The following is a 26,392-nucleotide window of genomic DNA, read 5'->3' as shown; positions in this document are numbered from 1 at the left end:
GTACCTTTACAGCTCTCATGCAATTTCGGGCATTAAGACAGAAAAGCATCCTAAAAATGTACACACAGATTTCCTTAATGCCACAAACTGCTATGTAAAGAGGCAAGAAAAACCAAGAGACTGCAACAGGTAACGATCATTAATCAAAAAATACAACATTAGGCAGTTTTGTAAAGCAGCATGATTTGCCCTTTCCTTCCTACTGTGAGCCATGATGAATTGCACATGCTCCACAGGTGGCCTTAATTAGACCTGCCTAATCTGATCCCATAAATAAGGCTGGTCTAAAGTAAAAGGATTAACAAGCAACAAAGTTATCAATGTATTTCCAGCAAAGTTAATGTAAGATTTCTTTTTGATTGACCAATGTTGCATTAAAATGATTGCAACAGTTTAGTAGACTTCATAAAGACAAAATCTAAACTGTACAATAAATAAATAAATAATGCATGAGTTGACGTCATCAGTGTGTGTTTTCCAAAATTCCTGTCCTACTCAATATGTTTAGAGAAAACTGCGTCTTTGACTGCCCTTAAGACAAGCTGGACGTTCTCTGTGTGTGTGGCACAGCTGAAATGTATGTAAAGGCGTGTTTGACTATTTTTGCTCATCTCGATGTACATTTTCTCAATAAACCTTTTTGGAGGTTCAGCATCACAACAAGATTTTGTAAACACTGTTTTCAGTGAACTTCAAAAGATCAGATAACTGGCCCAGCCATGGGAGGGAGCAAGGATTAAACTACACAAAGAGAACTAAAGAGACCGGTAAAAACTCCAAATCCCAGAATGCATAGTATCAACCCATTTGCATGACAGCTCCCAGGAAGGAGGAGTTGCAGCTGGAATCCCTGTGAAACCCTGCAGGTATAAACATAGACATAATATAAGAGTAGACGCGTCATTGGGCGGGTTCTGCCTATGCTGCGATGCGTCAGAGCGTCCGCCATCTTAAATGTGGCAAATCTGCAGTTACTCAGTCACTTAAACAGTATCAGAGGGACTTTAATCTCTGAATATACTTTGTATTCGTAATATTTTTTGTAATATTACAAGTTTATTTTCGTATCCCTTTAGCGTCATTCTCCTGAATTTATTCTCCTAAAGAATAAAAATATTTAAAATAATCTAACCTGGCCCTATTACTCCAGGAGTGAAATAATTCTGCAAACTGTGATTACTCTGGAAATGTTCCCCCTTAATTCTCATAATATGATGTTTTTATCATAACAATACCACTTTTGTGTTTGTTTGTTTATTTTTACTTTATTGACCTAGGACTTTTTTTCCTCATATTATTAATTTTACCTCTTTAATACTCACCCAAAAAGTTCCTAAAGGTTCACATGTGACACGGTTTTATGAAATAATGAAGACCAAAAATGTTTAGATTTAACAAATTGATCCTTATATTCATAACACATACACACACAATATATATATATATATATATATATATATATATATATATATATATATATATATATATATATATATATATATATATATATGTATGTATATGTGTGTGTTTGTATGTGTGTATTTATTGCAGCACAGGAATGAGGCGTGTTCTCTGATTCACGTTCACAATAACAGAACTTAACTTTTTTCTGCCACATACAATATGGCGGTGACGTTGACGTGCAAACCTGCGCCCTATGACGCGTCTACGTATATATGTCTGTGGGTATAAACACATGAACAGAACAGGGATCTGGCTATCGGCCTGCAGCTCACCAGACTGCCTTGGGGATGCAAAATAAGTAAAATCTGCTGATTGTGTACCTGTGACCCCAGCCAAAAATAAGACAAGTTCCTGAAACAGGCCCTGTATCTGAGAAGAGAAAATGGGTTTAGGATAAAACATTTTTTAAATGTTGTTGATTTAATTTTGTTTTTATTTGCTTTGTTTTTTAATTGTTTTTTGTGATGCTCACAGGACAATGTGACTTTGAATAACTGTAATGTAGTCACTATGTAAAGTGCCTTAGTCACACCCTTGGCATTTTTCATGTTTGTTGCCTTACAACCTGAAATAAAATGCACTGCTTTAGAATTCATTTGATTTACCAAACATGCCTCCAACTGTGAAGATTTTTTAACTGTAAAGCAACCAACAAACAGGACAAAAAAACTTCAGAATGCATAACTCTTAATCCCCCACAAAAATAAATAAATCAGAACTTTGCATAGCCACCCCATCTACAGGTGGCATTAGGCAATGCGCTCACCACATCTTGCCACTGGTATTTCTGGCCATTTCTCGAAGCAAAACTGCTCCAACTCCATCAAGTCGGATGGTTTTCTTCAAGTAGCCAGTAATTCTCAATTGGATTGATGTCTGGACTTTGATTAGGCCATTACAACATATTTAAATGTTTCTACTTAAATCATTTGAGTGTTGCTTTAGTAGTATGTTACAGGTCATTGTCCTTATTCCCAGTCTCGAATCACAAGCAGACTAGCAGGTTTTGCCCAAGAACATCCCCGTATTTAGCACCAAACATCTTTCCCTTGTCTCAGACCAGTTTTCCTGTTGCTGCTCCTGAAAAACATCCCCATAGCATGATGCTCCTACCACCCTGTTTCACTGTGGGGATTGTGTTCTTTAAGGTGATGGGATGTATTAGGTTTGCACCAGACATAGCATTTTTCTTTTGGTGGGCGTAAAGTTACATTCTAGTCTCATCTGACCAGAGCACCTTCCTCCATACATCTGGGGAGTCGCCCACACTGCTCTAACTCAGCAGAGGGCAAAAGAGAGCGACTGTGGCGTGGCCAGGGGACTTTATATAGTGCCCCCCCCCCCCCCCCTGCTGTGAGAACAGTCACTTAGGAGGGGTGACTGCAACAATCCCTTACATTTATTGTGGCCTGAGATCAGCTTTAGAGTCTGTTCTTACGTTATTTCCCTGTTGGCTTGATTTCACAACAGAACCTTTTGTTTATTAGTTTCGCCCAAGATTTCAGTGAGTCTCAGAAAGACGTGAGGAACTTATGTTGAAAAGCGATTGCTACGGACGCAGCCATTTACGTCAACAATGCTGGGGGAAACTTAATATTCGCAGCGGTCAGTCTTGATAGTTCATGCACAGCGGCCTCAGCACTAGCTGACCCAGGTTCAATTCCAGCCTGCAGTGTTTTGCTGCATGTCTTTACCCTCTCTCTCAGCCCTTTTTCCTGTCAGCCTACCTTTAAGTACCTTCAGTAAAGCATAACGGAGAGAGATTGAAGATCATGATTACCTTGGGCCACTAGTCTGATTATCAGACCCCATATACAGAAGCACTGCATGTTACAAAATACCCATTGTTTTTTATAGCTTGTATAACCATCAATTATTTATGCTTTTAAAATACAGCAGTTCATTGCAATGTATGTGCTTTCTCTGCTGCGGAGTGTCGCTGAGTACTCGAATGCCTAAGAAATATTCATCCATTCAAGTGAGCTTACATTTAAATATACAAGAACTAAGTAGGGCATCTATGCATACAAGGGGTTGTAAAATATATAATATATATAGTTTGGGGTGACAAACAACAACAACAAAAATATTTGGAATCCTTATTTATGTGCTTACATTTTTTTAAATCAATCTGTAATCTTAATACTGATTGAAATTTTCTACTTTTTAAAAAAATGAAGGTATTTAAAGAGACATTAATAAATAAAAACAACTGTTCCATTTTGATTATTGTTATTATTATTATTTGACTACAAATAAAAAGATCCTTTATATATATATTATTTTGTGTCCTGTCTGGCAATGTGGCAATAAGAAATGTTGTCTTAATGCCAGAAAGAGACCAACAGATTTTATTCTCACAAGTAGAGCATTATCGCTTTCGCCATAGTGCTCTGCTTGATTTATATATGTAAATAGTTTTATTATGTAGGGAATAATTGATGTTATATGGACACTACATCGAAAAAGTAGAAGAGGAGAGAGAAATGAGAAGAAGAAAAAATAGTGAGAAAAGGTGAAAGAAAGAGGAGACAGAAGAGAGATTGACAAAACTTCATCAGTCTGCTTCATTACCTGCAAAGAGAGATGTAAAAAGAACAGCACAACCAACTGATATAGAACTACAGATACAATACAGCAATACCTTGATACCATCACTGAAGTATATACAGTACTAATCAATACGAAATGTATAAAATGGTAGCTGAAGATAAAAACTGATGAGTATGTAAGTAGCCGGATCCATGCACATGTAGGTGATTGTGAGCGTGTGCTAGTGTGTGTAAGGTTTATCCTTGGGGAAAATGCTCAATAGTAGTTGTGATGAGCCAAAGACCCGCCCCACAGTTGGAGGCATCAAGGCAGGCCCCAGGCGACCCAAAACCCCAGACACCCTAAAGGACCCCCAAAATAAAAGATGCCCAAGGGGGCCAACACAAGAAATCCGCCACCCCTACCGAAGGAGACGCCCCCCAGGAAATCCCCAGCCGCCGCAACGCTAAAGCCCCCAGGAGCCGCAGGAACAAGCTTGTGGGCTCTGCCGGCAGCCAGCTACGCTGAGGTGGGACCGGTCATGGGCCTCAGGGACCCGAGGCCCTGGGAGCGCCCCGCCCCACGGCGGGGGCCCTGGCCGAGCCCCGGGGGGGCCAGGCTCCGCAAACAGGACAGGGGGATGGGCTTCGCACTAAGATGTCCTTGGGAGAGGGAGCAGTTCAAACCCAACCTGACAAATGGACAAAAGTGTGTGGGGGCACTCCCACCCCAGTGCCCCCACACACTATACACAAACACTCAAAAAAAAGGGGGGGGGGGTTGACACACCTATACACACCTTTGCATTCATCAGACACATCCCCTATTCCCAGGTCTAGGTGCCGGCACCTCAAAGGAGGACCAGGCACCCGGACCCGGTACGTGAACCCTAAAGTCAAGATGAGGAGGGGGGCCCCCCATCCCGCATCCAGGCCAGACAGCCCATGGGACAGGCTCCCAAAGGATGGCGCCAACAAGGCCCGGACGGGCTAGTCAACCAGAAACCACTGCCGCCCCCGCCCCAAATAAAGCCTGAATATTTATCCCCCCAACTCCCTCCCCCTCCATTCCCTAGCCACACCCCCCACCCATTCCTAAGGAGGGCAGTGGTGTCCGCCCCAGTACCGGCCAGCTGCCCGGGTCCAACAACGGCCGCGAGCCAAGACCCCCGACCAGGTGGCTCGCTCCTCCTTCAGGTCCCAGACTCCGGGCGGTAATCGGAGAACAGAGGTGTGAGAAAGACCCCATTATAAATGTTATTGTCCTACAATGTTACTACCACTTTCATAGCCTTCACAGGTGATTTAAGTTTAGTAAATTTGTTTTAAGCAGGCCACAATATATTTTCCCAAAAGTATTTGGGATTGTTAAAATGTTTTACTTTTTTTTTTTTTTTTTTTTTTGTGAGAAAAACAGTTATGTTCTTTGTGGTCCACAGTGGATTTGGCCTAGGAACTGTACCATGGATCCCATTTATGTCCAGTCTCTTTGTCATTGTTCAATTATGAACACTAGGCTTGACTGAGAAAAATGAAGCCTGCAGCACTTGAGATGCTTTCTTGCTTCTTTTGTTAGCTTATAGATGTCAAAAGTCACAAAAGGTTGACAACAGTTCCATCTCTCTTTGTGAATAATGGCTCTTACTATGGTTCACTGATGTCCTGATGTGCCCTTTTTAAGACTGATAAATGTCAATTGATTTTTTCTCACCTGTTCATGAATTTCTCCAGATCCAGATATGTTGTTTTGATTTTTGAGCCTTCTTGCCTACTTCAGGTTATCAGACAAGTCACATTCAAGGGATTTCTTGATTTTTCAAGTCAGGCCTGGGTGTGGCTGGTTAAGCTCAAATCAACTTTCTGGAAAAAAAAGTAGCTATTCACAGTTAAACCCATTTCAGTGAATGTAATTACATAGTAGTTTCCTTGATTGTTAACTTTGGCCAACCTTCAATTTTGTTTGGGTAACAAGAAACATGGGATAGAGTATATTATAAAATAATCTTTAATCCAAAATAGGTTTTAGCTATTTTTCCAGTAGCCAGCAAGGCCTTTAATTATTTACTCTTATACAATTTCACTCATTAAAGAATCAAGTTTTAGCCTGATTTTAGACAGAATTTTACCTGTGAAGACTCACGCTTCTTCAGTGAGAGGAGATTTTCCAAAATCAAATTTAAAGCAAGAGATGCTCATTTAAAATAAAACTTGAAATCTTCAGGGTTTTTTGTAATTTAACTTCTAAAATCGAACAATATAATTAGTTTTAAATTATGTTGTATAATTTCCTCTGTTAGAAAAAAAAATCCTAAATTCCATAAATATATAGGCCAGGCTTTGTGATGTCAAAGATAGACGTATGTATTTTATTGATAGGTAATGTTGTATTGGTGCAAGTTTCTTAGGTTCTTACAAGGTTCTTATCATCAACATAGTCAATCTGTAGGGTCCTCATGGCACTTATCAGTCCTTAGATGTCTGTGATGATATTTTGAAACACTAGCTTGGTGAAATCTTCACTGTATCCTTCACCTCCTGCAAACCAAAAAAAAGAACAGCGGAGACTGTGGCTTTGCAGCTGTTGGGCAAACTGTTTTACCAATGCCAATAACATTGGACGACTTCAAAAGATTCCTGAAAAACATCCCTTTTCTACTCCAACTTTTAATTCTGCTGGAGTTTTGATATCCTGCAGGGATCCAAAAGTTTCTGGCACAACTTCACCAACTTCCAAGGTGCATGAAGAGTGTCAGTGAACTGGTGGATGAAAACACTTGAAGTATAAGGAGCAGACTTTATTAGCAGACCTGACCAACCCGTTTTTAGCCACATGCTTTTGAGCATCGATGGTGCTGCAATAGTTAGGGAGGTCGTCCTGTAACTGGCGGATTGCTGGTTCGATCCCCTGCTCTGACTGTCTAAGTCGTTATGTCCTTGGGCAAAACACTTCACCTGCATTGCCTACCTGCTGGTGGGGGTCAGAGCGCCTTGTGGCAACTGGACAGCGTTCACGGACTCACACACATGGCTATAAATACACCCCCTTTGACTCACCACCTCTGCTGTACACCTGATTGTTTTTACCCCCCGGGACAAGAACCCTTGGTTGAATGCGCGCAACTTTGCTTCTCACTGTGCGTAGATGGACCCTCCAACCCCTCCTTCACCACATGTTGTGCTTTACGATGATGATATTGTCTGTTTGTTGCTTTTTTTGTGTTGAGGTGTTTTTCTGCAATCTCACACTGTGTCCTGTTGAGATAGAGTACAAGATATGCATTTCCTTTTCTTCCTCTCTCCCAGTGCTTTTTCCTTCCTGTTCTGCGAAAAGGCAGCGCCGTAAGGGCAGTAGCCTCAGGCCCCTGTCTACCCATGTTTTGTTTTTTTTCTTGGATGGGCTGTACTGAAATCTCCCCCCTGGGGACAAATAAAGCATTCAATTCAATTAGGCCACCATTCAATAACTAAAAGTCAACACAATTCCTCACCTCTTAAAGCTGAATAAAAGACAGAAGAGACACAGTATTTAAACTCATTTGAAAGATGTGAACCTAAACAGAAAAAGGGTATTTGATCAAATACTATTTACACATTAATTTTGAATGTAACCTGGGATCATAAACTAGTATCCAATGTAAAGAAGTTTAATCTCCTAACAAAGCTTTTGAATAAACAGTAACTTGTGGATTTGCTCCATTCAAAGGATTAATGTAACACAAAATAGTGAGTCAGAGCCTGCATTTATTACAAAGCAGCACCGAATTCTGGCAATTTTAATGGCTGTGTTTTCTTAAAGCCAGAGGAATAAAACTATTCGATAAACTGTCCCTACTTAGGAAGGTACCCAGTATATATGAAAATTATGTTGAGCAAGGGCCCTGGAGTTGGCTCAGTGGTAAGAAGACATAGGCCAGGCTTTACCCTCTCTCTTTACTTTGTTACATTCTTATACTAGTGCTATGGTGTAATGCTAAAAGTTAAAGCCAGTTCAATAAAATATAGGTTTTGTAGAGTTCTTAATGGAGCAGCTCTCCCTGTGATTTAGAGATGTGTATTCACTTAGTCAGCTCAAAAACACCCAGAAATTAACACATGCTGGACAAACAATAACATCTCCAAGCAACACATTCCTTCTTCAGACGGTGTGTGAAGAGACCACCCCCTTGGAAAGGTGTGTCTAAGCTTAGAACAAGAGCATGTGGTTCTGAATCGAGACTCTTCACCTATATGATGTTGCCCGGATTGTTTATTGTAAGAGTCCAGTGCTGTAACCTTGTGATTATTTCTCTGCCATATGGTTCCTGCATTGTTGTTTTTTTTCACTTACAAATTGTATTTATACAAAACCAATACCAACTTAATATCTGGCACCTCAGAAATCTGCAAGGCTGATGCTTGCCACTACATTTTCTTTCCTCTGTGCTATGACCACCTGCCCAGGGTGTACCCCGCCTCTTGCCCATTGACAGCACCCCTCGAGACCCCAATAGGGATAAGCGCTTTGGAAAATAGATGGATGTGCTATGACTTAGCTGAAATTGGCCAGAAAATGTATGCTGAACACTTAAATAGTTTTGGAAAACCTTGCTGTCACAAGGTTTGAGTTCTTAAACATGAAAAGGTCTACCAATCGGCCATTTAATCTAAACAAAATGTATGAATAGAACCTTACATTAGTGTGTCTCTGACTGCTTTGAAGTTTACCTGGATGTTCTCTTTGTCTGTGGTACAGGTGTAGTGCATCTAGAGTGGCCACAATTGTGGCCACAGTGGCGCTGCACGTATTTCTTCTCAAACTTTTTTTTTACTGCCTCTGCATCACCTTAATGTACTGCAGGAGTGAGAAAGGTCTAGGTTTAAATTCATGTGTGAGTCTACAAAACACTTTTGTGATAAATTTATTTTTAATCTACATTTAATGGTATAAACCGTTTTGATATCACCTCAGATGTGGAAATATTGTATGAGGGTACAGTGTAATATGTTTTTTTCTGAGAGCCTTAATCTGTTGCATGTCTCTTATAAGGTAGTGTGTCAGTAAAAAAGGCAAAATGGTATTTTTCACCTTTCTTGGAAAGTTGAGGCCTGGAAAAATGGATTTACAATATTATGCTTTAAAAGGTGTATGGGGAGAATTTCTGAGAATAGTTTCTGCCTCTAAAGGTCTTTTACCTGCTAGTAACAGTATCCCTCCAAATGGCCCCTAGAGATAGGCCATTTGGAAAGATAATTCCAATTTTTACTTCCAGCCGATCTGTTTTGTTCAAAAAGGGGATTATAGATTACTATTAATGTCTTAAACGGGGCAAAAGTCTCAAGGATCTGGTTCTAAGACAGCATATGAGAAGAGTTTTGTAGAAAAACTAAGAAAATAGATTTACTGTTCGACTTTACTCTGTTAGAACATAGAGTCATAGAGGACTTCGTATTCACTTAGGACATTTCCAAAAAGGTCGATCCATTTTGTCGTCCATTAACGCAGGCTGTCCACTGGAAACATCTTAAAGACACATCAAGGACATATAAACTCCTTATTTGCTTTATTGCTAAAGGTTGAAAACAAGACTAACAAACAGCCGTTTGTTACATCTGAGAATGAACACTTAACTTTTCACTTGAGCACTTTAACTGGCATATTTAGCACTTTGGATAGCATACAGCACTTTAATGAAGCATATTTGCACATTTCAGAAATTATTGCACACAGTTGATTGTATTAGTGTTTATTGATTGTCTTTCCTGTTTCCTGGTTTTAGATCCTGTGGCACTGCAGCACTTTAATAGAGTAGTTGGGCCCTGAAGAAGAAGGGTGACAAAAATTAGAATATCAACAAAGGCAATATTTGTGCAATATGGCCATTTTGTCCTTAGTGTTTTTATTGCATCTTAAAGTGTTTTAATGAAAATTGTTTTGTTTGTACAGAACTTGTCCTTGTGTCTACGTCCGTCACCTAAAATAGGCCTGGGCAGAAACGACTGCCTTAAGAAGGTTCCAGGCTGGACCTAAGCAGGGAAATGTATAGGGGAGCCAAGTTTAGCTTTTATATAGTTTATGAAGTTTCTATTTATCTTTGGTGTTTGGTTTAGGATTTTATGTAGATAGATTGGGGGTTTATATGGTTTATGGTTGTTATGGTTTATGGAGGGTTTTAGATAGTTTTATGTATTCATCTTAATATTTACACCCCTGGGAGAGTTTTAATGGTATTAACCAGTTAGAGAGACGGTATTTAAGGCGCCTGTTTCGTCACTGGCTGCTGGAGAACAGATATTGCGCCCCCAACCTCGCTTGTGCGTTGTAATTGGGTATTATAAAAGATAATTAAAAATTGTGGACCACAACAGTTTCTGTCTCTGCATCCCTCCTTCCACACCCCACGCACTCTAGCCGCTAAAGGCCAGCTACGTGACAAAGACTAATACAAATTTTAACTTTACTTTTAATATCTTACATTAAAAGCTGTGTGGTAAAAAGGGTCATGATTTAATTTATTTAACTAGGGAATTTTATTTTACCTTACTGGTTATCATACCTGAAAATGCCCTTTGTCATGCCAAACATGTACTCAGTGGTACCTGTGGTGGGAACCCTGATTTCTATGATCTCCTGTTGGGAATGTACTTAAGGTGGTCATTTTTCACTGAGTCACTCAGGTAACTAAAACATGAAATGTCAAACATTCAGTTTAATGTTATGACACACATTAGGACTTAAGGAAAAAGACAATCATCACATCAAACAGATTTCCATGGAAATTATTTGTACGGTTGTATCAGGTCAGTCAACGTCTTTAGTTAGTCCTAATATGTAAGATGAAAGTTGGACATTGTTTTTTTATAAATGTCCTGTCCAAATTTAACCCAAACAAAGTTGCCAAAACTGAGGTTTTGATGACCTTGTTTGATGCCACCCAAATCTACCGTGAAAAAAAACAATCTGAATTCAGACCTAGCTGAATCCAAAATTTGCCTAAACAAAGATGTAGAAAGTCAAGGACAGCTTAACACATTTCAACTTGCTTGTCTGTTCTGTGTAATGCGGAACTGAGCTAGAAAACCTGATATTCTAGCCGGACCAGATGGTAAAGGTTATTTACAGGTAAAGGTTTATTACAAGGTGGTTGTTTGACAGACTGATCAGATGATGATGGCAGCACAACTGATGAGGGCTGTTCAAATAATTGAAAGCCAACAAATAGAGTAGTTGCTATCTGTATGGTTAGTGAGTCTAAACTTCATACCAGAACTGTACAAATTCTTTTCCATGTTAAATAAGATGACATTTCTACATTTTAGACAAGACAGCCTCTCAATAACAGTAATCTAAATAAAACAAATGATAAAATAATTAGGCATCAATAAACAATAGAGCTGATGACATCTTTTCAGTTATGTATATAAGGTGTTTTTTAAATCTATGCAAAACTACTTGGAAAACACAGCTTTTCATCTTTAATTTGAACCACACTCCACACAGACTTCCTGTTGCAAAAAGATGTTGATTCTATATCGCCATGAGAAGCTTTTTCACCTTTTACATTTCAACCACATTTAAATATCACTGGAAATCTTGATGCAGAGGTTATACATATTTCATATGTATATATACAATAATTTTTTCATAAGGGTCTCTGTTGTGTACTGCAGTTATTTTCAGATCATCTGCGGTTTTACTTAAAGGGGGAAATATTTTTCTGACTTATCTCCTAAACCTTTATTTAGTTGGGGTTTTTGTTTGTTTGTTTGTTTGTTAATTTGTTTTTGTCTTTCTGGCCTTTAAAGAAGTTGATTTGCTGGTGTACTTCAAATTATTGTCAGATTTATATCCAGCTATGAAGAGTGAACCAATTTGAATATTTATTTTGAAGTTTTCAATGTTAAATGCTTGGGAAAATTCTCTGTCATCAAGGTTAATGGCAACCACAAAACCTCAAGTTGTAATGATTTGTGATGAAAGAACCCAAAAGTAAGCCGGACACAGAGCTGGAGCTTAAAAGGGGTTTATTAACAAAATCCAGGTGGCAAAAGGCAGATTCAAAAAACTGGAAGGCAAAAAACAGAACAGGCACGGACCGACAGACAGGCAGGTTGAATACAAAAATAATCAGGGGCTGGAAAGGGCTTACCGCAGGCTGGCGAGAGGGATAAACACAAGACGTTCCGGCAACAAACAAACAACTAAGGCAGGCTTAAATAGGAGGATGGAACAGGTGAGAAGGGCGGGACCAATTAACCAAAACAGGTGAAAGCAATAGAAGGAGCATACAGACTAATAAAGAAAAACCCTAAGAAAGTAAGACCAAGACTAATGGACAGGAGCTGACATAAATAATAACCAAGACCAGATGACTACAAACAGACTAAGCACAAATCAAAAACACCACAACACAGAAATAAATCCTAAAACAGAAAAGTTGACTAACTGAAAATAACCTAAACCACAACAGAACATTACACAAGTCACCAGAATGGACAAATACTTCTGAAGAGGTGTCGAAAAGTCTTCATTCAGAAAAACTGAGAACCATTTCGATTTAAGCTTGTTAGTGGTCCAATGGTAAATGCACTTTCAGTAATCAAACAGCATATATTGAAAGCTACATGTAAGTGGCCAACTTAATGCAACTCAATTAACCGGTTTGTCTACCCTCCGATACATGTAGTCATGAGGTATGGCTCATGGCCGAAAGAATGAGATCCCGGATACAAGCAGCCAAATTTAGTTTCTTCAGGAAGGTGGCCGGGGTAAGCTTAAAGTAGAGTTGCTGCTTCTCCATGTTGGAAGGAGTCAGTAGAGGGGGTTGTACATATAATCAGGATGGCCCCTGTTACGCCATTTCAGGACGTGACAGACCACATTGCCATCCAACATTGCCATCATGGAAAGTGCAGCGTAGCTAAGCTGTTAGCTAGCTTGTTGTAAACACTGAAGCGTCCATCTAGTTTCTCAAAGCTATCTTGTTTTTCAATGCTGCTACGTCAAGTGCCGACGTCTTGAATGTGATGTTTAAACAACTGTGAGTTGAATTAAGAGTTGCTACCTCTCATTTTAATCCATTTTTGACTTGTTTATTTTCCTTTATTTTCTTTTGCATGTTTATTTCAGTAGTGAGTAGAGTTTCCTAGGTTATTGAATTAGAATAATTACTGTGACAGGAAGTTATTTTTGGTTCAATAAATAACGTGTGGAATAGTAATTGTGTTTATTTCGATTCAGAGTTTACATGGTCTTTCAAAATATACAGAATTACCTCTTTTTGAGTTGACATCTGAAATCAACAGAGACATCTTCATTGGTTTGTGGTAAAGGAAGTAAGGCTTAAACTCTAATTGCAGTTATAATTTGAGTTATCAACGCTTGCTGGATAAATCTCATCGGTCAGAAACCGATCAGATCACATTGTTCCAGCATAAATAAGGTCATAACAGCTAATCAATAAATGCAATATTGGTATTGATCATTACAAGCTTATAGCCCCGGGATCACAACCATTTGAACTATATGTGTTATAGCTATTTGAGTTTGAATGACCTATTATTAAAATTCTAATAGCAAATTATAATTATTGATAATAATCACAATCAAACAGGTTTCTGGCATAACACCCCAGAGCACCTCCATTTGGGGTTTTTCTATCCTGTCCGGCCTTGAAACATTGTGGGGTCTCCCATAATGAGCTGGAGGGTGTATGGATGGATGGATAGATGTATGGATGGATGGATGGATGGATGGATGGATGGATGGATGGATGGATGGATGGATGGATGGATGGATGCTGTAGTGTTATGTGTTATTTGAGGTTGCATTTTATGTAAATCCTTAGACACAACTGATGAGTTTTGTGGTTGCTTGTAGATTTATTTTTTAACTCATGTCTCCATCCTCACTTTTTTGAGTTTGAATTGAAGCACAGCATACCAGGAACAGCTGCAAGACCAAATAAGTAAATCAAACATTTAACTCTATTTCTGCAACATATTAACAGCCCTAATCATTTAAAGTCCTTTAACTCAAGTTCAAAAGAACAGTTTTTTGGAACTGTTTCCCTCAATAAAGTTTTGAAAATATCAGTATTGTCAGTACTGCTGAAAAGTAATATTACTAATGTTATATAGCTCACCTAAAGGCTTAGCCTTAGCTCCAGTTTATGGCTGTCTTTGTTTTGCTTTTTCAGTTCGTTGTCTGTCCTCACCAGATTTGTGAGATTAATGTAAATAGATTTTTTTTTTTTTTACTTACCAGTTTGACCCTATTCCAAAAGTAAGTATCTTGCGAACTACTGCAGCCATTCTCATCACATGGAATCCAGTTCAGCTACATTTTAACATTCCTGAAGGGCAGGAAGCAGGCTCTGAGTCGAAGGCTCTGTCATCAAACTCTATTTTCATATTCATTTTTAATCTAACCGACAGCTTCTTTTCTCCTTTGTTTCACTTTGAAAGAAATATAAATGTTGGGAGCTAAAATAGAATGTGTGTTTTTGATTAAGCAAAAGGTTTGTTGTAGCTGAATAAGAATTTTTATGATGTAAACAACAGGAATGACCTTTTCTATAATGTGTGTTACATTCAATGAGTGCAAGGAAAGCAGCTTAGACTTAGTCAAAGAATTTAGATATAAAGAATAAAAAACAGACCACACAGCTGATTGTATCTTACACACGTTGAATTTAATAAAGTTTTTTAAAAATATAAATTAAAAAAAAATCATAAAATGTTTTTTAAACACATATTGAATAGCGACAAGACATAGATACACTTCAATTCAGATTTTACAATCCACATACAACATAGACATAGTGATAGACGCATAATAGATAGAGGAATTTAAACAACCGTGGGGTAAAAACAAAAGCCACAGTAGCTGGCTGTAAGGGGTTTTTTTTACTTCCTTTTCTAAAAGCTGTTAAGCAGGAAGTGTTATATTTTTTACACAGTTGTCCTTAGTTACACCAGTCTGACGCCATCTGCTAGTTGAAAAAGTTATACAATGCAAGTTACTCCGATACCATTACAGTTTAGTCTAAGGTAAGATTGTAATCAGGAATAATAACATTGCCCCAAAATACTTTGAGAATTTATCGGTTAAAGATTTATCAACGAGCAATATTCTAAAACATATTCATGCTATAATGTCAATCTCTTTTTTTAGATTGTGTGTCACTAGTGGCTTTTATTCACAGTCAGCTTTGAGGACATTTGCAGAGGAAGGAGAGCTCTAGCTTTGCTCCAAAGCTTGCAACTTAAGGATTTGAATACTGGAAAGATGAATTCAAGGATGTACAAGTGTAGTGTGACCCTCTGAACTACTACTCTACACGCCACCCCAAGAATTGGGGATGTAATGTAATGATACTTAATTTGCGTAATCTGGAACTGATAAAATTGGGTAACCTAAACACATATAGGTGACTTATAATGCCCATGTGTGCTGTGTGCAACCCTGAAACATAAATAAGTTTTATGCTTTGTAAGAAGGAAAAGAAACATGCCAAATGTACCTTATTCCAAATTATTAATATTTTCTATTGTATTTCATGAGCAAATTTATATATATATATATATATATATATATATATATATATATATATATATATATATATATATATATATATATATATATATAAAACATCATATATATATATATATATATATATATATATATAAAACATCATATATATATATATATATATATATATATATATATATATATATATATGATATATATATATAAAACATCATATATATATATATGATATATATATATAAAACATCATATATATATATATATATATATATAGAGAGAGAGAGAGAGAGAGAGAGAGAGAGAGAGAGAGAGAGAGATAGAGAGATAGAGAGATAGAGAGAGAGAGAGAAGCGTATTGTATCCTTATAGTAATGAGGGTTGTTAGAAATGCTGTGTTGCAACTGATAGTCATGCCAAGTGTAAAAAATGGCGTACTGGGCAGACCCCAAAGCTACATTCACACTGCAGGTATTGATGCTCAATCTATTTTTTTTCTTGCGTAGTTGTTCATACTACTAATTAAATGCGGTAACCATCAGACTTAGGTCTGACTGTGTCAAGACCCCAAAGCGACCCGCAGATAACAAAAGGAGAAGGTAGACATCACACAGTAGTGTAGTGTTTATGGAAGTAATGACAGATGTAATTGTTATGTAATTGTTTAATAAAGCTTCTTCTGTGGGTATTTTGAAAAATATCAGACACATATCTGATTTAGTACCACCTATGGAGGTAGCACAAATCAGATTATTTTTGGCAGAGAAAAGATCGGAATACTGGCCATTCACACTGCCATGAAAAAGACAGATATGGGTCGCATGGGGACAAAAAGATCAGATTTGGGTCACATTTGCCTGTTGTGTGAATGTAGCCCAAGAGACAATCCAGTCTGGTCAACAAAGAACATCAAAAGCCAACAATAACATTACAGGAAGAATCTGGACAGGCCAACAGAGTTTTGGAAGATAGTTATATAAACTGGTTAAACAAAACTGAAATTAGTTACATGGTTGGACATGTGGATTAGCAGTTAGTGTGGTTTGAAAAAGACCAGGCTTATGACCTATTATTAAAGAAGAATGTGATGACTTCTGTTGACAAAATTAAAGTAGGTTAATGATCAGACTTTACAGTGATCCCAAAGGCAACTCCGTGTGAACAAAACCTTTTTTTCAGGAACATACCTACTAAGTGGCATCCTCACTCACCAGATTTAAATCTGACTGAAAATCTATGTGAGGATTCAAAGAGGCCAGTTTCATATTTATATGTACAACCAGTAGCACTTGAACATGGTCGCTCCCCTACCGTTCCATTTATCTCCTCCAAGCAGCTTACCACCATAAACACCCTCTAAGGATGACTTAACTTCAGAGTTTAGCTAACAATCTATTCTAATATGTTAAAGGAACAATCACAAGTTTACAGCTCTGGGCTCTTACAACAATATTACATAAGCGACGTCCCAAAGACGAAGAGCCCCAATCTCATAGAAACATGGCTTTGTCTCAGCTTAGACACACCTGTCAAAAGGAAGGATCTCCTGGAGTGATATCAAAAGAAAGAATGTGTTGTCATGGAGATTATCTGTTTTGCAGCATATGTTACTTTGTGGGTGTCTTGAGCTGACTAAGTGAAAGTATGCATCTAAATCACAAGGAGTTCCATTAAGAACTCAACAACACCTATATCTAATTAGACTAGCATTAACTTTTAGCACAAGATGGCACAGATTAAACAAAACCATAACACAATGATACCATCAAATACTACAGAGGTAGAGGCTTTTGCACAGCAGGAATGGCAAAGATTCTGATCAAGATGTGTAACAATTTTGGCAACACTTACCAGAAACTTCGAAATTTGGTCAAATTAACTCAAATATGTATCAATAAGATTTTTTTGTTGTTTCATTCAGGTTTTTTTTTTTTTTTTGCCATTTACTTTGCTCATCTTTTATCTAGTCGGACAGTACTTTAACATTAAAACATTGCAACATGTGATTGTAACTGGGCTTTTGTGTGACTGAAGGTGGATCACAACTTGGTTTCCTGTCAAATAATGTTGAATTTATCCATGTTATCTTGAAAGAGTGTGTCTTTGACAGCTTTGAAGACGATTCTGATGTTCTCTGTGTCGGTGGCACATGTAAAGTGTGTATAGAGAGATCTTTCTTTCTTGGGATAGGATTTAACGTACTTCTTTTCGATGAACCGCTGAGCTGATTGAGCATCGCCTTTAGACCCTGTGGGAAAGAGAGTTCATAATTTAGCTGTTCTTGTAGATACATAACAAAATGATATATCTATTGCTACGTTTATTGGTGCCTTAAAAATTCCCTTAAATGTACCTGAGAAATTTTTATTTATTCTTTTTTAAAGTTGATGAGAATCTCATAAGATTTCCAGTAAGTATTCCCTTTTGCTTTTCTCTCATCCTTAGTATTAAATGTAATGTGACAGAGATGTCCATTTCACTTAAAACTAGCCACTTGGGTGGAAGAAGAGTCATATACATCATGGCACTACACAGAGTAAAGAGGATAGTAATCAAAGTTTTTTTTTTTTTTTTTTTAATCTCTCCATACTCCCTGATTGTGTGGTTTGGATGTCAGAAAGCGTCCTTGGGGAGAAGATTTTCCTAAACTCTCCTGGGACTTCAACAAGAGTTGTGTGCATGTCAGTGTTAGATTATATAACAGCAGAAAAACTCAATTGATTCTAGAACTTTTTATCCTCATCAAAGGTGCATCATTTTTGTCACCTCTGTTTGAAACTGGAAACAGTGTTTCTTGTTTGGTATTTTTTGTAGGAGAAAAGTGTGGAGGTTAGCATTGTTTCCTCATAGCAAATAAGTTTCAGGCTTAACTCCTGATTTGGTTTGTGGACTATGCATGTTTATGGATGGGTAATATGTTCAGAGTACTGTACATCCTGCCACTTGCCCCCTGTCTGTAAAGTTACGCATATCACCAGAATAAAGGCCCAACATTAAACCTTAAATTGCTTCGGCAATCTCAACACTAAGACCTTCCATTCACAAACATGCAAACTGGAGAGAGGCACACAGTCGAATCAGGTGGAAAGTTCTCTCTTAATGTGATTTTAAAAAGTGATAAATTATAATGTATACAAACTAAAGATGTGTAGCAATATAAATATTTACCATTGTAGTCTGGAAAGTAGGTTGCCAGATCAGATGTTTTGATTTTCTCTTCCAGCAGGTCAGTTTTGTTCAGAAATAGGATGGTGGAGGACTCATTAAACAAATGGGACGAGGTGATTGTCTGAAACAGGGTGAGGCTCTCAAGTAGTCGGTTCTAAAACCACAGATGGCAACAATATTAACAAACCACAAACCCCTATGAAGCCGGACAACAAAGGATCAGTGACACCATCAGAACATACCTCGTCCTTGCTCTCATAAAGGACTTGATCGTATTCGCTGAGGGCCGCCAGGAAAATGACAGAAGTGACATTTTCAAAGCAGTGGAGCCATTTCCTCCTCTCTGAGCGCTGGCCACCCACGTCCACCATCCTACAGGCAAATTATGTGCTTATTGTCATTTTTGTCTGCTATAGGTCTGAAGAAATTTTACTTTTATTCTTCCATTTTTAAACCGATAGTGGAAGCAGTTTACATATACATTTGCGATACCGTACTTTAACTGTAATATCCAATTACCTTCCACTGCACTTTAATTTAAATAGCTTCTGTCCAAACTTTATTTATACATTTTATAGTAATAGCTACCTGTATATCATGCTCACAATTCTGCATATAGTAATAGCCTTCTGTACATATATTCATAGTACATGTAAACTCTGTAATTATAATCATCTGTATATTATGCTATTGTACATATCTGTAAAACTCTACTTATAGTAATATCCACCTGTATATTACATTCGGTGCATATCCAGCTATAAACTTAGTTCACAATACTAGTTATCTATATATTATACTCATAGGACAAATCTATCAGTAAAATTCTGTTTATAATAGTATCCATCTCTATATTTATTCAGTAAAAACCCATGTCCTGTACATATGGAACCATTGTTTATCCTGCACTTGTTGCTATTGCACTTCTGGTTAGACCTAAACTGCATTTCATTGCCTTGTACCTGTACCTGTGTAATGACAATAAAGTTGAATCTAATCTAATCTAAAAGTAAACATCTGTGGAGTTAGGGTCGAAGTGTTCAAAACTGTCTCTTTTCAGTCATTTGTGCTAGCGTTGTAACAGAGTAGCAGCATACCTGAAGATGACTTTTGACATATCAAACATGTACTCGATGATGCCTGTGGTGGGTACTCGGACCCTCAAGATATCCTGGAGAGTGGGGATATATCCTGGGGCTGTTATTCTGTCCATGTCACTCAGATAGCTAAAACAATAACAACAAAACATACGGTTTAAGATTGTGACGGGCATCCATTTACGTCCTTGTTCAAATATTCTAAATAGATCTTACTATTTGGCAGAGTCTGACAACTGGTACTCCCTCCTACGTTCATAACACCTCTGTACACCATGGTCATTCCACACTCGCTTAATTGCATCCGCCTGCCAGGGCTCCAAAGTTCTCAGGTTAATTGTCTCCAGTTGGCTCAGTTTCTCTGCATACGTCTGACATGAAAAACATCCACAAAGAACTCAACAAGACGCAAACTTTAAATTGTGTCTTAGAGACCAACAATACCATCAACTAGACTAAGTTTAAAAAAAAAAAAACTAGTGGTGGCAAATTTATACACACGCTAACAGAAGAAGTTAAACACTAAGACTAACAATTATTTGATTCCATCTGAAAGAAATTGTCAGATATATAATGGGTGGAAGAAGGAATAAATAGGGGCATAACAAGTGTAGATGTGTGTTACAGGTAGTTGCCAGAGTATGTAACGGTCAGAAAACTGAGTAAAGGTCACCAGACACAGAGGATATCTCATACAGGCATAATACAGGATCTCTTTGACAAGAAAATCTGAGAGTAGTTCCATTTGGCTGTCAATCAATAAGGCCTGGAAGCCCTAAAAATGACCATGGGTTATATTACAAATGCTTTGTCAATAAAGAGACATCAGAGTGGACATTAAAGCATTGTTTGTGAACTTCTTACAATATTTTGGTCGTCGACATAGTCAATCTTTAGTTGCCTCATGGCATCAATTAGCGCCTGGATGGCTGTGACGATATTCTGGAAGACGTCTCGAGTGAAACCTTTTCTGTCAGCTTCACTGTACCCATTGCCATGAATGATCCTCATCTGTTTGATAAAGGTGCTCTTCCCACTTTCACCGGTTCCTGCAAAAATGACATGAATGCGACAAACAGAAACAAATTTAATCATTTACATGTCCGTAAGGTTTGATCTGAAGTATCTGTGTAGATCGCTGGACCAAAGCGTCCATTAACTGTCTGAAAGAGGCTGTCTGTGTCTCCCTGTCCGTCTCTAACCTGTAACCTGCTCTGCCTTTGCTCCAGGAGAGCTGATATGACACTATTGATTAAACTTTACAACATTCCAACCCAACGGATAAGAACGTGAAAAAAGAGGAGAACTTTTTTGTTCCTGGAACCACACTGACCAATGTGTGACCTATGTTACAGGTTAAATTATCATCAGTCATAATAAAACAGGAAGTAAAAATGCAAAGCCCAGCACTTCAGCAAACGTTATGACTTTGTGGAGGACTGTAGCTGCATGTGTGTCAAGTCTGACAGAAAATGATTGAAACACCTAAGCATGTTCCAGCTGACATCTCAGAACATTAAGCTTTCCCAGCTAAGTGAACCCCATGTTGGACCCACATGTTAAGGCTGTTGTGCTGTAACTCTGGTTAGGACAAAATATATTTTACTGTCAGAGGAAAATTGATAAGAGGGACAGCAGCTTTCTTATTTGCCATTGGTGAGTGAATTAAGTTGGACATAATCATATACTAGCGTAGACCTGATCAAAGAAATGTTTCATATTATTCCATTTGATTTTAAAACTGCTGAGTTTTCAAGCATACGCATTGTAAGCATTTTAATAAAGTATCGGACTGGAACTAAATAGTAGCAAAAACCTCTTTCTGAAATAATGTAGATCAATATTCGGGACTAAAAACTCCTGATCAGGACATTGCTAAAAAGTATTCATGACCCCATTAAAAGTATTGAATTAAGGTGATCCTAACACTTCCTTGGTGAAACATTTTGGTTACTCTCAAGAAGTCAGTGAATTCCAACATGCGATGATAGAATGTCACCTGTGCATTTGGTCTGGTTGTTAGATTTCCTTACTAGTAAACATTTCACAGTCAAATGTTTTTAATTAAAATTTTAGCAATAACACAAAGTATGGTCATAATGTGCAGGGGTCACCAGCTTTCTGCCAAGTCAGCTAGAGATCTTCAAAGTTCATGTTGCCTTCAAATTTGCTCAAGAACAATGCATAGAGAGCTTTATGGAATGTGTTTCTATGGCTGAACAGCTTTATCCAACTCTTACCTCACCAAGAGCAATGAAAAAGGTCAGGTGCAGTGGGGGAAAGCACATTGACAATGTTGTCTACAGCAGTGTAGCTACGTTGTCTGACCTGACAAATCTCTTTCTATCTGTGGCAATACATGAGATGAATCTGAGTTTGGCACAAAACACCACTTTGCCTGACTGCGTTGTGTCAAGTGTAACATTTGGTGCATAGAACATTATGGTTCAGAGGTTGTTTTTTTCCAGAGTTGGGTTTGGTTTCCAAGTTCCAGCGAAAGAAACTCTCAGTTTTAAAGAATATAGAACCTTTAAACAATTTCATAATCCCATCTTTGTAGAAATAATTTGAGAATCCCACACAACGCAATGTCCATAGCAGGCCAGCTGACAGCTCTGCGAGGGCCCGGGACAACACACAGTCTTTTTGGGCCCCCCCTCTACACCCTACACCCCTCTACACCCTTCAATAATCTGCTGTTCACAGAAATATTTGTTTGTCCTCCAAACAAGTCTTAGATGACTTCACTTCATAAATGTGTTTAGACTTGGTCTCCAAATGCCAAACGGCAACCTTTTTTTGTGGCAAAGTCATTTATTTTATTTGGTATTTTGACCTGCTGCATATTAGCAGTGCCTAATAATTTTTTCCCTTCCGTTGTGGGAGGCAGAATATGTTAGATACTTTGGGAATTCTCTGCCCTCTTAATCTGCTGGCAGTTCATTCGTCATCTCTGAGGAAAGGCTTCCTTTTTGCCGTTAAACGCACAACATTCACTCGATCAGGTCCACTGCAAGAGTATATTGCTATACATGACAAGACCACAGTGTATTAAAAGCCAGGAAAATAAAAGTGTGTTTTTAAAAGAGATTCAAAAACAGGAAAAGAGAAGGCCTGTCTGATTTCAAGTGGTAAGTTATTCTATAACTTAGGAGCACCAACAGCAAGTGCTCTGTCAGCTCTGAGCTTCAGCCTAGTTTTAGGGACCGTCAGCAGCAGCTGATCAGCTGATCTGTGGGATTGGGTTGGGCAGTTGGGCTGAATCAGCTCACATAAATATGGTGGAGCGAGGTTGTTCAAACATTTAAAAACAAACAACACAAGCTTAGAAAATTAATTCTGTAGCACACAGGTAGCCAGTGGAGGGACGCTAGGATGGGAGTAATATGCTCGTGCCTATGGGTCTGAGTTAAACAAAGAGCAGCAGAGTTCTGCATAAGCTGCAGACGGGCAAGGGAGGTCTGGCTAATGCCTATAAACGGTGCGTTACAGTAGTCAAGATGAACTGTGATAAAAGTATGGACTAGTTTCTCCAAGTCAGGTATTACTAAGACTGATTTCACCTTTGCTATTTGATCATAGACATTATATAGGGTACATCTTAATAAAGAAACAATTAAATTTATTTCACTCTCTCATATGTACAATCCTGAGCCTTCTCTACACACCAACAATAATTACTTCATATTTGTGCATGCTCTGCATGCACACATGCATACGCACAGTTTTTCTAAAGGCCTCGAAAAGCGTTCTTTAAAATTTCCAGGCCATTCCAGTGTCTTACACTACCCTGCTTGCAACAAGGTTTGGAAACCCTTGAAAAACAATTATTTTGCACAGCTTCTTGCATGTGCTGACACTCTTTAACTCCAGGGTACCTAATTTGGTAATGCAATTCAGCCTTAGTGTGTGAAATACAGAGATAAACAATTAAAGGTATACTATGCAACCGGGGTTGATTTTCCAGCGAGGCTCCCCCCAGAGGGCGAAAGTAAAAGTGCACTGTCGTAAAGATGCTCAGCTGTTCTGGTTTCTCCGTCAAGCCAGGCGCGGTTGTTTTGAGCTTAGCAGACAGGCGAACGCAATGAAAAGTCGAAAAAACGGCAGTACAAACAGTGACTAACACAGTGAAAGTATGAACATGCACAGAGAGAGAGAGAAACCATTCCAATGTTACTTACAATCGCATCAGCAGAAACGCGAGGTCCGCGTCAGCCTTGCAGCCTTCTTTTTCTTTTAGTTCTCGCCATTCGGAAAAAGCTTGCCCGATGTTCACCCGTGTACGACTCCTCTCTCTGTCCAGAGCCCTTTTCCTCTTTCTTGCCTGCTCTGACATGGGCTTTCACTGTTTTCTCGCTGGTTCCGCCATGATAACTGCACAAATATCGCCACTGCGGCAGCAACGAGCATGCCTTTCACTGGGGGCGTGTAGCAGTTCTCGCCGTAAAGCAAGACCGACTCTCGCGATGCACCAGACTACTGAGCCTGTGAATGTGGGCCGACTGCTCCTGCAATTGCAAGTGCGGTATTTCCCCCACAGACCACCAGGGCGGCCGAGAAAACCTTTGTTCGACCTGAAATGACTCATTTAATCATCCAAAACGGTATGGAGCACATTAATTAACAGAAAAATGTTGCATAGTATGCCTTTAAAAAGCATAAGATTATGGTCCATTTGTTGGGTTTCTGCGTTGTTCACACCAAGTAAAACTCAATCTTCTGAGCCAATCTCAGCCCAGAATGGGGATCTGCACCACATGGTCTACTTTCAATAGTTATACCCAGTTATTGCAGCCGTAAACTGCAGAAAATCCGGTCAAAGTTGCTCCCTCTGCATGTACTTCCGTCGGCTCCTATGCCAGCCTTGAGCTGGAGAGAATCATCTAATATGCCCGCGATGCAGAAAGTGCTCTAGCACGTATTGAGGCGTCTGCTCTTTATAATACCTTAGTATTTAATGAATTAATCCAAGATGGCACCAGTGTGTGTGGCTTGCTGTCTCTTGCTGTCATCATTGTTTGTATTAGTGCTGTTTCTGTCTATCATTGCTTATGTCAGTTCATTGCTTGTGTGTGATCGCCAAACACTGTTGGATCTTCGCCTCTCTGCCAAGGATTTGGTTATAATTGACAATGGTTAAGATGTTCGAGCTAAGTTTCTGCTGTTTTGCTACCCTGGTAGGATACCTGCTTACGTTTGCCGCAACTTAGCCAGGTTTGGCTTTGTCAACATAAGATCACTGGCAAATAAAACCTTTATTTTGATTTGTGTAGCTGTTGCCTTGGGGCCAGGTCGTTCTTGTAAAAGACAATTCTCATCTCAATAGAACTTCCTGGTTAAAATTAAAGGTGTAAAAAAATGCCTGAAACACAGCAACACATAAAAGCCTTATCTTGCTAAACTAACATCTTATAAACAAAACATTGTCTCTAAATGAGATGTAATGAAAAGTCTAATCTGACATCATCAACGAATGCAGCAGTCCATCGAAGCTCCCTTACAATTAGAAAACGCATGATCAGGCTGACTCATCAAGGATTAAACTATGTAAGGAATGCAAAAGTAAACCTGTTACGATTAACCGCCACCCAACCCTCTGATTCTATGGATCCAGGTAGTTTAATGTATTACTGTCTAATTCATGGGGAGATACTGCGTATTCTTGTTAGGCAGAATATTTATTAAACCATTCCATTCAGTCTTTACAAAGCATTCCGAAAGCAGATTATAAAATACATTACTGTGCACAAGAAAATAACCACAGGCGATATGTTTATTTTATGCTTTGATCTTAAATCTGAATCTTATAAGTAAATATTAGACAAGTGTCACTTGAATGCCTAATAACCCAGCTGTTTAGCAGCAGTTCCTACTAATCTCTACAGTTGACTAGAGATTATTTAATTCAGTGAAAACCAAAGCTTGTATGAAACCTGTCTGCAGTGGATTAATAAGAACAAAATCCCACACTGAATATGCAAGCATTCTTAATTTACTGAAGGTTAAAAGGATAAAAAAATTTCCATCTGTTTTCTTTTCATGTCATTGAAAATTGAATTAAATAATTTTCCACTAATATGTAAGGCACAATTTTTTGTCTGAGACTAAAATGTAATCGCTAACAACACCTAATTGTTTAAAAGCAACTTGCAACAGATATTTTTCCATTGTGAGATTAAATGTCAAGATAACAAACCCTTCTTAGACATAATCAAAGGGGGAATCCTTATATGAAAAAGAACCTACCTAAAAGCAGTAGCTTAAGCTCCCGTTTTAAGTTATGTTTATCACGTTGAAGTTGCCTCTCTATTTCTCTGGATATCCTCCGGCCGTCTTTATCGTCTTGGGACAAGCAGCACTCGTCCATTGTTGCCTACGTCCCGCAGCAAACGTTTGACAAAAGTGTGCTCCAGCTAATGAGGTGTACTGAGATAAACGCATGCTGATATTGTCGGCCGTTTCTGGTTACTCCTTTCCTGAAACCAATACATTGTTTGTGACTTTCCGCAGTCATTCTTCCTCATTCTAGATCCAGTTCAGGTACATTTTACCTTCTTGCTGTGCAGGGCGCAGGTTCTTGCTGAAAGTCTTTGTTATGAGGATCAGCT

At 38.5% G+C, this 26,392-nt stretch overlaps 1 protein-coding gene across 1 annotated transcript; it reads right to left on the bottom strand.

The window, feature by feature from the left end:
• Window positions 1-17,443: 17,443 nt before the first annotated feature.
• On the bottom strand, window positions 17,444-26,298 carry LOC105938120 (guanine nucleotide-binding protein subunit alpha-11). Its single transcript, XM_036140338.1, has 7 exons — window positions 26,031-26,298; window positions 20,649-20,833; window positions 20,001-20,155; window positions 19,785-19,913; window positions 18,930-19,059; window positions 18,688-18,841; window positions 17,444-17,767 (listed from the first exon to the last, which is right to left on the bottom strand). The coding sequence occupies exons 1-7, from the start codon at window positions 26,149-26,151 to the stop codon at window positions 17,577-17,579; spliced, it is 1,065 nt and encodes a 354-aa protein (XP_035996231.1). The 5' UTR covers window positions 26,152-26,298; the 3' UTR covers window positions 17,444-17,576.
• Window positions 26,299-26,392: the final 94 nt, after the last annotated feature.

This window comes from Fundulus heteroclitus, chromosome 8 (genome assembly GCF_011125445.2).
Source record: "Fundulus heteroclitus isolate FHET01 chromosome 8, MU-UCD_Fhet_4.1, whole genome shotgun sequence".
Taxonomy (NCBI): Eukaryota; Metazoa; Chordata; class Actinopteri; order Cyprinodontiformes; family Fundulidae; genus Fundulus; species Fundulus heteroclitus.
The sequence above is the reverse complement of the archived record's forward strand: the minus strand, read 5'-3'. Positions and strand labels throughout refer to the sequence as shown.

Coding starts and splice junctions, on each gene's coding strand:
- LOC105938120 (XM_036140338.1), bottom strand. CDS start 26,151: ATGGACGAGTGCTGCTTGTCCCAAGACGATAAAGACGGCCGGAGGATA. Junction 20,834..26,030: donor GCTTAAGCTACTGCTTTTAG/GTAGGTTCTTTT, acceptor TCATTTTTGCAG/GAACCGGTGAAAGTGGGAAG. Junction 20,156..20,648: donor ATGTCGACGACCAAAATATT/GTAAGAAGTTCA, acceptor TTTTCATGTCAG/ACGTATGCAGAGAAACTGAG.